The following is a 14,711-nucleotide window of genomic DNA, read 5'->3' as shown; positions in this document are numbered from 1 at the left end:
AACCTAAGCCAGGCCCTACCCCATCCTGCACGTAAGCCGCTGGACTGTTAGATGCTGCCCAGGTCTAAATTTCTCTCTGAGGGGACTTCTTTACGGAGAGGAAATGAGTGCAAGCTTGTGTGCATCCAGGTTCCGTCCAGTTTGTGCCTGGCCCTAGAAAAAGGACGAGGGCCTCAGGGCCTTGGCAGACCATGGGACGGCCGACCAGGGTCTAAGCCAAGGACCTACGGTGGGCCTACGCATAGGGCATAAGCCTCTGCACCCAGTCCAGAAAGGGCTACGATGCGCACATTCATAAAAAATAAAAAAGGGGGAGATGTTGGGAGCCGCAGCCCCGAGCCCGGTCGCCTCACTTGGCGGACGTGAGGCCTGTAGTAAAGAGCAAAGCCTGAGGTAGATTACCCCTCCCATCGAGCACGTTAGTTTCCTGCTTACCGCGTAAGCAACCCGCTCAACAATATAGTCTGCCTGGCAACTGATGATGTTAGCCAATCAGCTTGCCTTGCTTACTTTAACATGATTGGACACTGTATCCGTATATATACTGGTGCCACCCCTGGGGGGGAAGGAGAAGCCCGGAAGTAGAAGCCCAGAAGGAGCCGCGGAGAGCGGACCGGTAGAGGCTTCGGAGCGAAGCCCGGAAGGAGCCGCAGGGAGCGGACCAGAGGAGGCTTCGGCTGGGAGCGATCCCAGGGCAGGCTGTACGGAGAAGAAAAATAAAAAGAAAAGGTTGTCCACTGCCAGACTTTGTCGTGTGTCCTTCCTGCCGGCCGGGAGCGGACATCGACAAGAAACGTATCATACACTGCATTTACTTATTTTCTCAATCATAGACTTTTCAGAAGAACTAACCTATACCATTATGCAAAACACATTTATGAATTAGAAGTACAATATTTATGTACAGTGATTTCTATCTACTCAGCATGCTTGCCCAAAGTTATCTGAGTGAGTTCCTTTCTCTCCTCAACCCCTCTAGTGTGATTCTGGTACTCATTTGTCATACAGTAGGTTTATTTTTATATTTCATTTGGGCCACCCAGAGACAGTTTCTAGTCTATTTTTCCTGTCTGTCTATCTAGCACCTTCTATTCATTTTAGAGAAACATGAAACATCATCAGAGTTCTCAGAGTTGTATGTACAGAATAAAAAGTCACATTTGGAAGTCTTGTTTTCTCCTGCTACTCTGCTCCTATTCCCACCATCTTTACTCCAACCAATTTCTACAGATAACTCAGTTAACTTCTGAGTCATCTTATTATTTTTGTACAGCTACAAAGACATAACTTCTGTTATTACCTTTTCATATTAGCATGAATACATGTAAACACTTTCAAGATAATCCTTACTTAATATGTTTTAGAAAATTCTCTCTACCAGGTTTTAACAGTGGTATAAGACAAAGACATAGGGTTAATGAAGTTAAATAACCAAAGGATCACACAACTGGGAAGGGGTAAAACTGGGATGTGAACCCAAAATCCATGCACCTTAACTGCATGAGAAGTCCCCATCTGTAGCCTGACATATTCTTGGGGGCTCTCTAGGTTCTTTGAGTTCTCTTGGGTCATTCTGAAAATTAATGCAGGTATATCCTGGGCCATCTAGATGACAAGGACTGACAGGCATTCACATTGTATCTGAAAGCCATGAACCTGCCCACAGTGAATGCCATCCACGCTGTCACAGAAGGCGTCGCAGACAGAACAGAAAATAGTTACCTGGCAGCAGCCTTGGCTTGTAGTTCAGGAAAGGCAACGTGCCCCTGCACCACATGGTCTATCTAAAAACAAGAGAGTGCAGTCAGTGTTATAGCTTTTCTAATCTCCATTTAAACAGAAAAAGACACAGAATCTGTGTTTCCTTTGTCTCTTTTTCCATAGAGAATTCAGGAACATATTCAAAGTGTTAATTCTGCAAAACAGTCTCAGTTTTATACGAAATCTAGCTTTGCTTAGCCTAGTTTCAGTCTCCTGGATTTATAAAATGAAGAACTGGATTCATAAAACAAGTGTAGAGAAAAAAGCAGCAACTTTCCAGCTGAACTGGTAGCAGCAGGTAAGATTAGACCTGACGGTTAGGAGGGAGGAGGTAAGGAAAATTCACATAGTGTGGGTTCTGTCTGTTAGACGCAGCGTCTTTGGACACATCATTTCCCCTTCTAATCTGGGCTGTTACCCCATGATTATGTCACACCTTAAATTACTCATGTGGCTGTTCTCAGGAAAGGGGCAGCTCTAACAGATGGAAGGCATGAGGGTCTCATGAGTGAGTCCCAGTTAAACAGCACTGTGCTCTTCCAGGTCTGTCAGAATAGTCTCTCTAAACTGAGACACTGTTACAGGAGAAACCAGGACAGCTCTCCAAGGACAGAGATGTTTGCACTCTGCAGAGGTTGGCTTTCATCTGTGGCCCTGTGCCTAGGGTTGAATTCCTAATCTCTGTGGTGGCTCTAAATGAAACAGTATGTACTGTGCATTGAGAACACCACTGTTTCCCCAGCCTGATTCTGCGGGCTGACACAGGGCCAGTGCTGTGCTGGAGTCCCTGAACCTAATCTGAGTATTCCAAATGTTTACTTGAGTCTCTAGGACTCTAAAACAGCCATTCTGAAGAGTTTATTTTCATTCAAACTATGAGCAGATGGGTTATTTTAGCCTCATGGAGATAAAGAGCAAGAAAATTCATTCTGCAACCACAGGACCAGACATGGGCGCTGGCTCTGATTCTCACTAACTGAGCGACTTAGAGAAAGTCATTAAATTGCTTTGAACTGCCATAACCCCTTCCCCTCCTCTCCTCTAAAGCAGGATTGCTACAAAGTAGTATAAATAATATGACATAATATCTCTGTGCTACATCAGCACTGAGTTAATATTATATATACATTCTTTCACTTTTTATAGAAAGCCTATGAAGAGGGTACTGATGAGAACCCTGGGATTAAAGCAGGTTAAATCACTTGTTCACTACCACAGTGGAGCAGTGAAGACCTCAAGCTTAAATTTTTCTTTATCTAAAGTTCTTGTTCTTAGCTATATGCCATATTATCTGCTAAATTGTCTGGTATAATATAAGTTGTTAAATTCCATTCATAGAGCTTCACAGAATTATTTTAAAATAATACCAAGACCACTGGTCATTTAAATTAAAAAACCAAGCAATTCTGACTATATATTTTCTGTAGGTTTGATTGTGGGATGTGTGGCAAGGAATATTCTGGAACTTCCAGGAGTCTGCAGGCTAACACGGCAACAGGATGCACCGCTAGGATAAGTAATGGCTACCTAAAGACCTTATCTTTGGCTACTTTCACAGGCAGTACTTTTGCAGGTGAGAGAAAGAGATTTAAATGTGCCTCAAGGGTGCAGTTATTTAGGACTTACTGACCACCTAACGTGCTGGCACTGTGCATAGGCTATGGGAACACGGTAAAAAGTAAGAAATACATCTAAAACATAGCAGCACAAGTAAGGGATCAGTTATTCAGCAATTATCGTGAAGACATGAACACTGTAGTGAGGGGAAAGTGGACTGACATCTCATGGGCACTCAGTACCTCTCTGACATCTCTGGGCACTCAGTACCTCTCTGTGATGTGAATGTCGGATGAATGAGCACAGTGAAGCGTACTGTGTTCTCACACAGCACCCACAGTTCCTTGTGCTACTTGTCACATGTTACTGTGGTATCTATTTGAGCTGGACACACATTGGCAAGGTAAGTGTATGTTCAATGAGAGGATAAATAAAGTGGCAGAAATATGGGTGAATTAAGAGGGTGGATACAGGAAGTTGGTTGAGATCTCATCATGGTCTGGAGGAGTTTTTATTTGTAATACCAAGCAAAAGTTACTGAATTCTAGTAAGTAAATTCCAATGTACCACTTTCAATGTAACCCACAATGAGAATATAGAGAAAAAGACGTATCTGCAGTTGTGAGGTGTCAAGGAACTCCAAAGTTCAGGCAGAACAAAGGCTAACCAGCTAACTGGAACAAAGCCTACGACCCAGCGAAGAATCTGGGTTTTGTTAATTTGTGAAGAGGGGAGTGGCTTGGAGTTGAGTGACTATGAGAATGCTGAGAGGAATATGAGTACTGTGAGCTGGGCTGGGTAAAAGATATAATGCCACCTCTGAATTATGCAGAGAGGATGCAGAAAAAGCATCTGATTCTCTTTCAGGTAACCTCAAGTTCAAGGGAATCAGCACCGTGCTGGTTTGAGGAAGTGTCTTGTGTTTTGGGTCAGCTGCTTCAGCTCTGGTGTATAGCTTTTAATGCCCAGGAAGCTCATTTCCTCTTTGCTGAGGCTCAGTCCCTGCCAAAAGTGCAGTCAGGTGTCTCTCAGCCCAGCTCCTGTTTAGTATTAGGGATCTAAAGGTGGGGCATCACTAACCTGTCACGTTGCTTCAAAAGCTATACACATCAGCCTTTCAGCCAGACCCATCTGAATTGCTTATAGCTAGTTGAGGGCATACAGCATTTTCCTAGTCAGCCCTATACATATCAGTATACTTGGAAGTAGGGCAAAGATGAATCACAATGGAAGCAAACTGTCTTCTTTCAAGGGCGCCCTAGTCCTCCACAGGTGGGGACAGACAGTGGGTTTTGAAAGTGTTTATGCTTCTGAAGGTCACAGGAAGTGATTTTAAATTGGAGAGTAAAATGCTAAGTGAAGGAAAACTAATCTGGCAGGATATGTAGGGCTGGGAGAAAAGCAGACACAGTGAGCAACAAGGCAGGCAAGGTCCACAGCCTGTCTCGGCCCTCCTGTAATGTACATAAAATGCTGCCATGATCATTAATTTACAGATCTGCTCCTTACCTTAGACTCGGGGCTCTCTTATAAGCAAAATCCTCAGTAGTTCTATTTTCCAGTGCTTATGACAATGCCTAGATCTTGAATGAATAAATGAAGCATATTATGAAGAAAATGCAAGCTTAGAGAATGCCTGGTATAGAATCAGGTGACTTTGAACTTCAGAGTTGGGTGTCTCTGAACTTTGAGTCTCAGAGTAGGAATTGTTGCTGTATTAATCCCGCCTTTTCATTTTCTGCATCCCTGATACTTAGATCTCATAGCCTTGCTGACCTGGGAAGAATGCCTCCCTCAAAGCTGGCCAGCTTCTGGATAGAATGGACATCCCTCTCAGAAGAGATCCTATCAACTCAGAGCTTACTCCACACACCTCCATCCTCAGCTGGCTCTCAAAGCACTGTTCTGCTGAAATCACCCCTGGCTGGATGCCAGACACAGTGAACAACTGTTCACTCTCAGCGCCTACAGCAGTTATTCAAGGCAACCAACACCAAGCCTGTTTATTTACCTGCCTATTCTTCCCTCTGAAAACCAAAGTTTCTGGCCCACATCCTACCCTCATTCCCTCTGCCTTCTGATGTAGCCCTACATAGCATGATGTCTTTCTCACCTGCTGAACTGACAATAACAAACTGTCTTTCTAATTGCAGTTGCTTATTAGCCTCACCATACCTGAATAATAAGAAATGTTTTAGAGGGGCTGGGGATTTAGCTCAGCGGCATAAGCACCTGCCTTGCAAGCAGGCGGTCGTGAGTTCGATCCCCGGTACCGATAAAAAAAGGAAAAAGACAAAAAAAAAAAAAAAAGTTTTAGAGCATGTAAAAAACAAAAATTTTGTAAAGATACATGGTTTCAGTTTTGCAGTCTATAAAAACTTTTTGGATAAACCCTCTGAGACTCATTTCCTACACCTGCAAAACAGGGGAAATAATGTGTGCTTTGCAGGCAGGGTTCTAGCAAGGGCCTGTGTTTCAGTGCACAGCACTTAAGATGAAGAGGAGAAAGGGCAGAAAGGCAGAAATGCTTGGGGGAACAGGGTTCCCAATAGGCGGCTTCACACTCTCTTCTCGAGTGTCTGGTGGTGAAGGGCTCCCTTAATGAAGGAAGAGTGAGTTGCTCATGCCAGCTCATTTCAACAGCAGGAACTGTCCATTCCCTGGGCTCTCAGGGAATGAGGTTCTAATTTGCACCACATTTAGCACAGTACAGAAGAACACAGTCCCCTCTTCGCAGTTGTGCCCAGTGAAATAACCAGATTCACATTTAATGACTGTCTTGGCCAAGAAGTTGCCTCAGAAATGCAGACAGAACCAGTCCAACTGGGACTATTTTCTCGTTCCCCAAGCTCTCCAATTTCAGCGTGAGAGCAGGCAGCTGCTGACAGCAGGCAAGGCCAATTCTGCCGTGGTAGGAGGAGAGCTTGAATTGGAGCCAGTTGGTTTTTAGGTGTAGAAAAGGATAAGGAAGTCCCCTTACAGGAGATCATCTGAGGCCGCAGGCCCTTCCTTAGGAAGGTGTCATGGGCTCTGGGAATGTGGGGAAAAGGCGATTATAGCTGAACAAAGTATAGACTGTGACTGGTCTATGAAAGATGAAGTGAAAGATGCCACCTGTCCTGCAGATCCATTTTATTTGGAATACACAATGTTTAACAAATGAGTCAACATTTTAAACCCTGAAAGTCCAGATTCTGGTTCTCTCTAAGACCTGCAGAGTATAGAACACTGTGTTATAGACAACTGAGATAGAAATATTATAGGAGTCAGACAGGGCTAGGCCCTCTAAGGAGCTAGTAGAGAAGGTCAAATACCTTTCAGCTGTGGGGGAGACAGACACCTCTCGCTGTGGGCCAGATCTCAAGACAAAAGATAAATCAAATGTACCCACATACATCCTAAGGATAAGCATCAGGAATTGATATTCTAAATAGGTCTCTATCACCCCGAGGAAGCCAAGAGTCATCATCCCAACTTCCTACAGGAAGAGTCACTGTTCTTTAGGCATTCCTGCTTGCTACATGACTCACTTCTCCATTTGTCCCCAATTTAATCAATTTTACTTGGTTAATCTTATTGGTTGACCATAGTTCTGTCCCACCTCATGCCCACCTTGTGCATTCCCCTATTTTCCCCAACTTAGACCTGTCTCACTTTTTGGTTTTAGTCTATAAAATTCCCTAGAAAAGACAGAGTCCCTGGCAACCCACTCAGGACCCCTTCTGTCAGACAGAAGCTTTTGTTCTCTTAAAAAATATATTCTGCTCTAACCTCCATTGTTCCTAAAATTCATTCTTCGATTTTAGAGAACATGAACTCATACCAGACATCTAGTGAGTTGGCAGTTTCGTTCACCTGTATCAACTGAACTGCCCATATGTTCCTGCAACAGTTAAGTGCTGAGTGACAGCCCAGCTCTCCAAAGCTTGTTGCTCCAGATATGAAAAGCTTCACCACACCCTGCCACTCCCCATGACAAACATCAATTTTATCAATTCATGATTGCCATTCTAATGCTTTACTCATAATAGAAATCTGTTTCTCTGTGCCATTTCTTTGTCAAAAGAAGGAATAAGGGATCAGGCCCTACACTACTGTAAAATGTGGAGCTGGGGATTTAGCTCAGCGGCATAAGCACCTGCCTTGCAAGCAGGCAGTCGTGAGTTTGATCCCTGGTACCGATAAACAAAAAAAAAAAAAAAAAAAAAAAAAAAAGAAAGAAAAGAAAAAGGAAAAAAAAAAAAGACCAAAAAAAAAAGATGCAAGAGCAACTTTCTGTGGAAGTTAAGAAGTACTCCTTATACATTCTCTCTGACTCTTTTAGACACCTGAGTTTTGATCCTTCCTATGGCAGAGAGAACAGGAAAAGAGTCATGAGATCTGAACGAAGCCTTGCTCAGGGTGTGAGCCCAGGCATGGCTGATTATGATTCTCTCTGAAGCACTTAATAAATAGCATGACACATGTGTGTAAAAGTTAGTATAAAGAGCTACACTGCCTAGGAGATTAGCACTATTGGCAAGGAAAGAAAGGGAAAGAAAACACAATAAATGCCAAACTACAATTTATTTTAAGAAACTTAAATTCAATGGTCACTTAGTGAAACAAAGTTATCTTATTGAAGGATGTGTTTTCTTTCTAAGTAAAGTCAGTTTTATTTACTCATCTTAAAGGTGCTGCTCACTCTCCCTTGCTAGTAGAAATCCTTAGGTTTAGAGAAATGTTTATGATTTTTCAATTGTTTCATTACCATTTAAATTAACCTATATCATTTTTAAAAAAATCTAAACCATCTTTAAACTCTTTACTTATATAGAATGGAAACTAAAAACATTTGTGTGATCTCTATCTTGAAAATTTAAGGAAAGAAGAAAGTACAGCAAAGACATCTTTTTCTATTACTGGAAAAGATTGTGCATTTCAACAGTGAACAAATTCCTGTGATCAGGAAACACTCCAGAAAGACAGTATAAACTCTTGTGTTTTTCTTTTCATAGTTTTAACAGAAGCTTTATCCAGAGCAACTTTATTTGTAAATGGGTAAATCCTGACTTAATAGATACTACTGTCAGTATTATTCACCATCAAATTTGGTAGCTTTGGTATTTTTAATTTGTTAATTAATTAGTTCATTTGTTTATGAAACTAACAGTGATATATGGTTAATTTATAATATGCATCATTCTAAATACTAAAAATACAAAGAAAAATAAAAAATAAGCTCTGCCTACAAAAGGAAAATACCTGTGCCAATATTTAAGTACAGTTCAGACTAGTAAGAACCTTTCTAATAGAACATGCATTAATTGAGCACCATTTTGTTCCATACAGAGTAAGCACAGGGGACTCACTGGCAATTTAGATGCACTGCTTCTTTTCCATTGAGATTTTATCTATTAAAAGATAAAGATGGTAAAAAAAATAAGTTTAATTATATAATAAATATAATGGGAGATAGTGATTAGTGCTTTTAAGGAAATGAAAAGCTACCATGGAAGGACAATAATTTTACAAAGAAGGGGCAGAAAAGAGCTCACTGAAGATTAAAACTAAGCTAAAACATAAAAAAGAGTAAGGGTCAACAATTTCCAAGTAAAGAGAAGCAGAGAGGAAGGTTCTGTACAGGGAGAGAGCATCCGACGTCCTATGAAGCCACAGAAGCCAGTAAGGAAGAAAGCTGCGTAGCGAAGGTGGGGAGGTAGCAAGCGGCTACAGTGAAGGCTCTAGATTTCACTCTAAGAGTAACGGGAGACATAGAAGTGTTCTAATGAGGGAGTTTTTCAGTAATTTTACTGAAAAATTCAGGAACTCTGTTCCCTATAGTGGCTGAACAGTTCAAATCATACTAATTTTCCCATTGATAAGAGTTACATATATTGATCAAAATACAGCAAATAATTCTTAAGAGACACTGGAAAGTGGCCAAAATGAGGTGGAAACTAGAGAACATTCACTACATGAAAGGAAGGAAATTGTTTGCTGATTCTCCAGTTTTTGGCCTAAGGATATTACTAATCAGTGCCACACCAAATACTCAGATATAAATATGCAATCTTCCTGGTAAGAAATGTAAGGTCAGAATTCAAGAAATCATAGAACCTAGAAAATAAGTTGGAGTGGGATAGAAACTTCAAAAATGAGAGAACATGGAAAAGGAGGTCAGCACTGTGCATACAAATGCCAGCTCATCTTTGACAACCCTGAATTATGTGCACACAGGAACAATGTAAGTAGCCTATCTAAAGGCTAAAAGAACGAACAGAGTGGGCATGATGATATACACTTGTAGTCCTAGTGTTCAGGAGGCTGAAGCAAGAGGAGTGGTATGAGCTCAAGGCCAGCCTGGGCTACCAAGTGAGTTTAAGTCCAGCTTGAACTGCATAGTGAGACCCTTTCTCAAAACATCACGGAAAAAAAAAAAAAAAAAGAATTTGCCAGAGATGTCACTAGTTGCTCACTATAAGAGACCTACAATTTGGAAATCAGCCAAATAAATTTCTTGGTAAATCAAGAAAATCGATACTTTTCAGGGGAATAACAATAAACCAATGTCCCTAGAATATATTAATCACAGTGCTCACAATATGGCCTCAAATTGGTAGACATATGGAGAAATAGGAAAATATTATCCACATTTAAGACAATAGACATTTAATAGACATCACATCTGAGATGACCCAGATGCGAGAATTAGAAGACAAGGATTTTAAAGCAGATAGTTTAACAACATACTCAAGGATATAAAAAAATACATTAATAATCTGGAAATAGCAATGAATAAAATACTAAAAATGAAAATTCTAGCATGATAATTATACCTAAAATAAATATACAGCAGACAGGTCTAATGGGGTTTGAAAGACAATAAACAAAAGAGCTGTCATGAATTTAAAAATACAGTTGGAGAGTGAGGTGGTGTGGTGAGAAAAGGGAGAGGGAGAGGGGGAGGGAAAAGGAGAGGAAGAGAGAGAGGGAGAGAATAAAGACATTAACAAGAGTGTACACTGGGGAAAACATCAAATGACCCTGCATCTATAAAAGCCCAGGGGACCACAACCAAAGTTTTCTAATATTTATAATTAGAATCTAGTAGCAAGACAGCAAATGGGATGAAAAAGGTATAGAAATGCCCCAAATTCCTTCAGATTTGGTGAAGGGTATCAATTTATAAATTCAAGAAGCATCAATCCAAAGAATAACATGATAATAAAAACTAAAGCTTAAGAGAAATTCTTAAGGCGGCCAGAGAAGTTGTCAAATTATACAAGTGGGGAAGAATGATAGAAATGGTGACTGGCATAAGAAATAATAATCCCCAAATACTGACATTTTAAATGCTGAAGGAAAAACAGATTCTGCCACCCATGTATTCTTTAGTGAATAAAATCATCTTTCAATATAAAATAAATATTTCGAGGTTAAGAAATGTCTTTTTACAGTTGGTCAGCAGTATGAGAAATGCTAGAAGAAGCTCTTCAGTCAAGAGAAAAATCCAGGCGGAAATTTAAATTTCAAGAAGTGAATAAAAAGCAGTGAAAAGTAATTAAGTAATGAATGCGGAAAATCATATTTGAGTTCTTAGAAGTTCTATAAAAAGATGCATGACCCCATGTTGTTGTGTGTACTCAAAATTCCAGCACTGAACTTCCAATCCCAATGTGACTGGGTTTTTATATAGAGATAATTTAAATTTAATAAAGTCACCAACAGAACTGGTGTCTTTATGAGAAAAGAAATAATCTTCTCTTCCTCCTCCTCCTCCTCCTCTTCTTCATCTTCTCTCCCTCCCTCCCTCCCTACACACACACATACACACACACACACACACACACACACACACACACACACACACACTGACTAATGGCTATGCAAGAGCACAGTGAGAGTTGCCCTTGTACAGGTCAGGAAGAGAGCCTTATGTTTGCAGCTTCTGGTCATGTACTTGTCACCTCCAGATCAGAAAGAAGATATATGTCTGTTGCTTAAACTGCTCAGTCCGTGGTACTTTGTTGTAACAGTCTGAGTACACCAAAACCCTGCTTAAAGCAAATAAGATAACAGATTTGTATTGTCAGATTTCTAGCATTTATGGATGTCACACATATGACTACCACACCATGGAGGTCTGGGAGAGGCTGACAAACAATTAGAGAAGTGGAAGTTTTTTATAGTTTATATAAACTGATAAATAATTAATTAATCCAGAATAAGACAGTTATAAGAGACAGAGAAGTGATCACAGAAAATAAATAACAAAATTGAAGATGTAAATCTAGCCTTACTGATTTTTGCATTAAATATGAAGAATCTAAACACTCCAAATGAAAATCAAAAATATAAGACTGGATAGCAAAGCAAGACTGAGATGTGCATCTTACAGACCACAATAGACAACTGCGGGTTGACCATCAGTGTTAAAGAGCTGGAGATAAAAAAAGAAAAAAAGCAATGAACTGCTGATACATTTTGGAGGAGGAATCCACTGGAATTACTGATGGATTGGATGTAGAAAGGAAGAGTCAAAAATTCATCCTAAAATTTTGGCTTTTACAAAAATATTAATGATGGTGTTCATTACCAAGATGATAAATAATGGAGGATCAACTTGAGAAGGTTATCAGTTATTACAATTAGGAAGCTGGGAGTATTTTTTCACTGCTTCCCCCTACTTCATCACATCTAATCCATTTTCTCTACTGATAGAAACATTAATCTCAAAAACCTTGACCTCTGTTTTTCTTCATAGTTCACATACAGCCCACTAAGAAATTCTGTTGGCTCTACTTTCAAAATAAATCCACAACTTGACCAACCTCTTCAGCTACACTACCTGCATCCTTACCTCAGCTGGCTGGCTTACTGAAACAGCTTCTTGGTGGCTTTGTTGTTTCCATCTTGCAGTGTTGATTCTGAATAGAGTAATCACCCTGATCCTTCAAAAACCTAAGTCATGGCACATCACTCCTCAGCTCACTGTTCTTCAGTGACTTCCCATTTCACTCAGCATAGAAGTACACGCCTGCCAATGAGGTGGCCCCTTATGTCTCTGCACTAGAACTCTACAACTGTTAGCTTTCTGTGTTCCAATCATGTGGCCTACATTCCATTTCTATGCTACCCTAAGCAGGCCACCCCTCAGAACCTTTGCACTGGGTGCTCCCTGGCCCTGGCATATTCTTCTCCTAAACTTGCAAATGAATGTGTCATATTCTGACAGACGCATGGATAAAGAAATTTATATACAATGGAGTACTACTCTGCTGAACAGAAAGATAAGTTCTAGTCATTTATAAAAAATGGATGAGCTTGAGACTATAATATTGAATGAAGTAAATCAGACACAAAAGCTTAGATAGTACATGGTTTCTTATATGAAAAACAATATATAAATAAGGTATGAAATAAAAGATAATAGGAAAAAAGAGAAAAAAAGTTGTAACCAAGCACATACAATGTATATTAATGTGTATTTTGATAAAGAACTATAAAGTGTTTTATATGTTTTTGGTCTACCTGATTTTTAATCTATGTATATGATAACTTTATAAGGTCTTATAAGATAAATAAATTAATCTAATGCTGGCCAAATAATGCTAGGGGATCAAGAGGAGAGAAAAAAAGAATTAAAATGTGTTATGTATACATTCCAGTTCCCTACAGTGAATGTAATTATTATATATTGCAAACATGTAACAATAAAAGTAATAAATAAATAAACTGCCATTTGTGCTTAAGCATACTACAAAATGAAACACATTTACCTGTCTCCTCCTATAGAATGTAAGCTTGGAAGGGTATGTTTTTGGGAGGAATGGGAGGGACAGAGGGGCTGTTTTATTCTCTGCTATTTGTTTTTTTACATAGGAACATAGGAAATGCTCAATAAATATTGCATGTTTAAATAAATTCACTCTGAAAGAGTTTAGAAATCATTCTGCAGTCAACTAAAAAGCCAGCAGTAGTGAAAGGACTAAATCTGTGTCTTAGAAAGGCTGTTTTTGCTGTAAGGCAAGAACAGGATTAATGGAGGAAAGATGGGAAAGATTCCCGTTAGACAGCTGTAGAGGAATCCAAGAGGGTATAGGGAAAGACAGAGCAGACCTTACTACATAAGACATGTGCTTGAGCAGTGTTGGTCTGTGTATCTGCAAAGTCATTCCAGCTAATAAGCATGGGTGGAAGGGACACACTCAAGTCTACAGTAGACCCCATCCAACCTGAGACACCACATTTGTCTCTCGTGGCCCTACCAAGCCTGCCAGCTGTATGTGATTCCAAACACTTGACAAGAAGGTCAAAATGCCTGACAACAGTTATTTCTCAAATTTACAAGACAGTCATATGAAAAAGTGAAAAAATGGTGCTGCTTAAGTGTCAAATCTGGTTCTAGACCGATGAGGGGCCTCCAAAGGCAGATAGGTTGTAGTTCTCTCACTTGTAACTAGCTAGAAGTCCTTTATGATGATACTTCACCATTCTCAGATTATCTCTTCACTTTTAAAACTGACATGATAATAGTGACTGTAACTACATGCGGAGATGACCATACAAGATAATGTCTTCATGGGGCTAACAAGTGCTTGGCACATAACAAGTATTAGATGTCAGGTCCCACCTTTCCGGTAGACTGCAGGCATAGTACAATCTATTTTTATGTGCCATAATAAATTATAATTATTAGCTCAGTGTCCAGTTTTTTTATTTGATGGTGAACAACTACTAGACCTAATTTTTTCCTGTCCCAGGATAATTAATCAGGAAATCCCTGTAACTCAACAGAATGAGTAAATGAGTGAATGGGTGAAGTCACCACCTCCACAACGGGCCCAGCTCTGTGCACACTGCAAGCTGGCTTTCTGCAGCTAGCCCAGCCTGGAAAGAGCAAGGAGGCAGGTAAAGACTCACAACACACAAATCCTAAAATTTCAAGAGTACACAGCAACTTGCATTTTGTTCTTGTGACTCATGATCTTAAATTTGAATTCAGGATCCAAATAATTTGAAGGTGACCCTTTATTCCCAAAAGCCCAATCATCCCCAAAAGCTAACACCCTCACAGAGGTGGACTAGAACTTGTGTTGTCCTCCCTTACCAAACTCCTGCCCCAAAAACGATGGAGGAGTGACTAGAGGGAGGACAGTCAAGGTGTAGCTACAAACAAGTTTCAGCACCTGGATGCAGTGAAGGCATAGCACTGAAAATAATCCAGCAAAAGCCATGCTTTTTGAAGATTATTCTGGAGAATTGGCAATCATGAGATATCCTTGATAGGAACATGGTGGTCCAACTAAAATCAAGCACACTATGCCGGTCAAACATTAGAATGAAAACAAATGACATGAGTGAAAGGGAGCCTAATTCTTGGTGAAATGAAATTACAAGTACCTCAGAAC

The 14,711-nt window shown here is 40.1% G+C and overlaps 1 protein-coding gene across 14 annotated transcripts in view; it reads right to left on the bottom strand.

Moving 5' to 3' along the window:
• Fggy (FGGY carbohydrate kinase domain containing) overlaps positions 1–14,711 on the bottom strand; it is a 511,054-nt gene that overhangs the window by 153,727 nt on the left and 342,616 nt on the right. For 13 of the 14 annotated variants that reach the window (XM_063236600.1, XM_013146222.3, XM_003464041.5 and 10 more), the window contains one exon: positions 1,723–1,784. The exons of the other annotated variant lie outside the window; for it this stretch is intronic. In XM_063236600.1, the coding sequence (XP_063092670.1) occupies positions 1,723–1,784 (62 nt within the window). The remainder of the gene's footprint in view (positions 1–1,722; positions 1,785–14,711) is intronic. 14 annotated transcript variants of the gene reach the window in all.

The sequence above is a fragment of the Cavia porcellus genome, unplaced genomic scaffold (genome assembly GCF_034190915.1).
Source record: "Cavia porcellus strain 051 isolate PalLab524CR breed Dunkin Hartley unplaced genomic scaffold, mCavPor4.1 scaffold_25, whole genome shotgun sequence".
Classification (NCBI taxonomy): domain Eukaryota; kingdom Metazoa; phylum Chordata; class Mammalia; order Rodentia; family Caviidae; genus Cavia; species Cavia porcellus.
The sequence above is the reverse complement of the archived record's forward strand: the minus strand, read 5'-3'. Positions and strand labels throughout refer to the sequence as shown.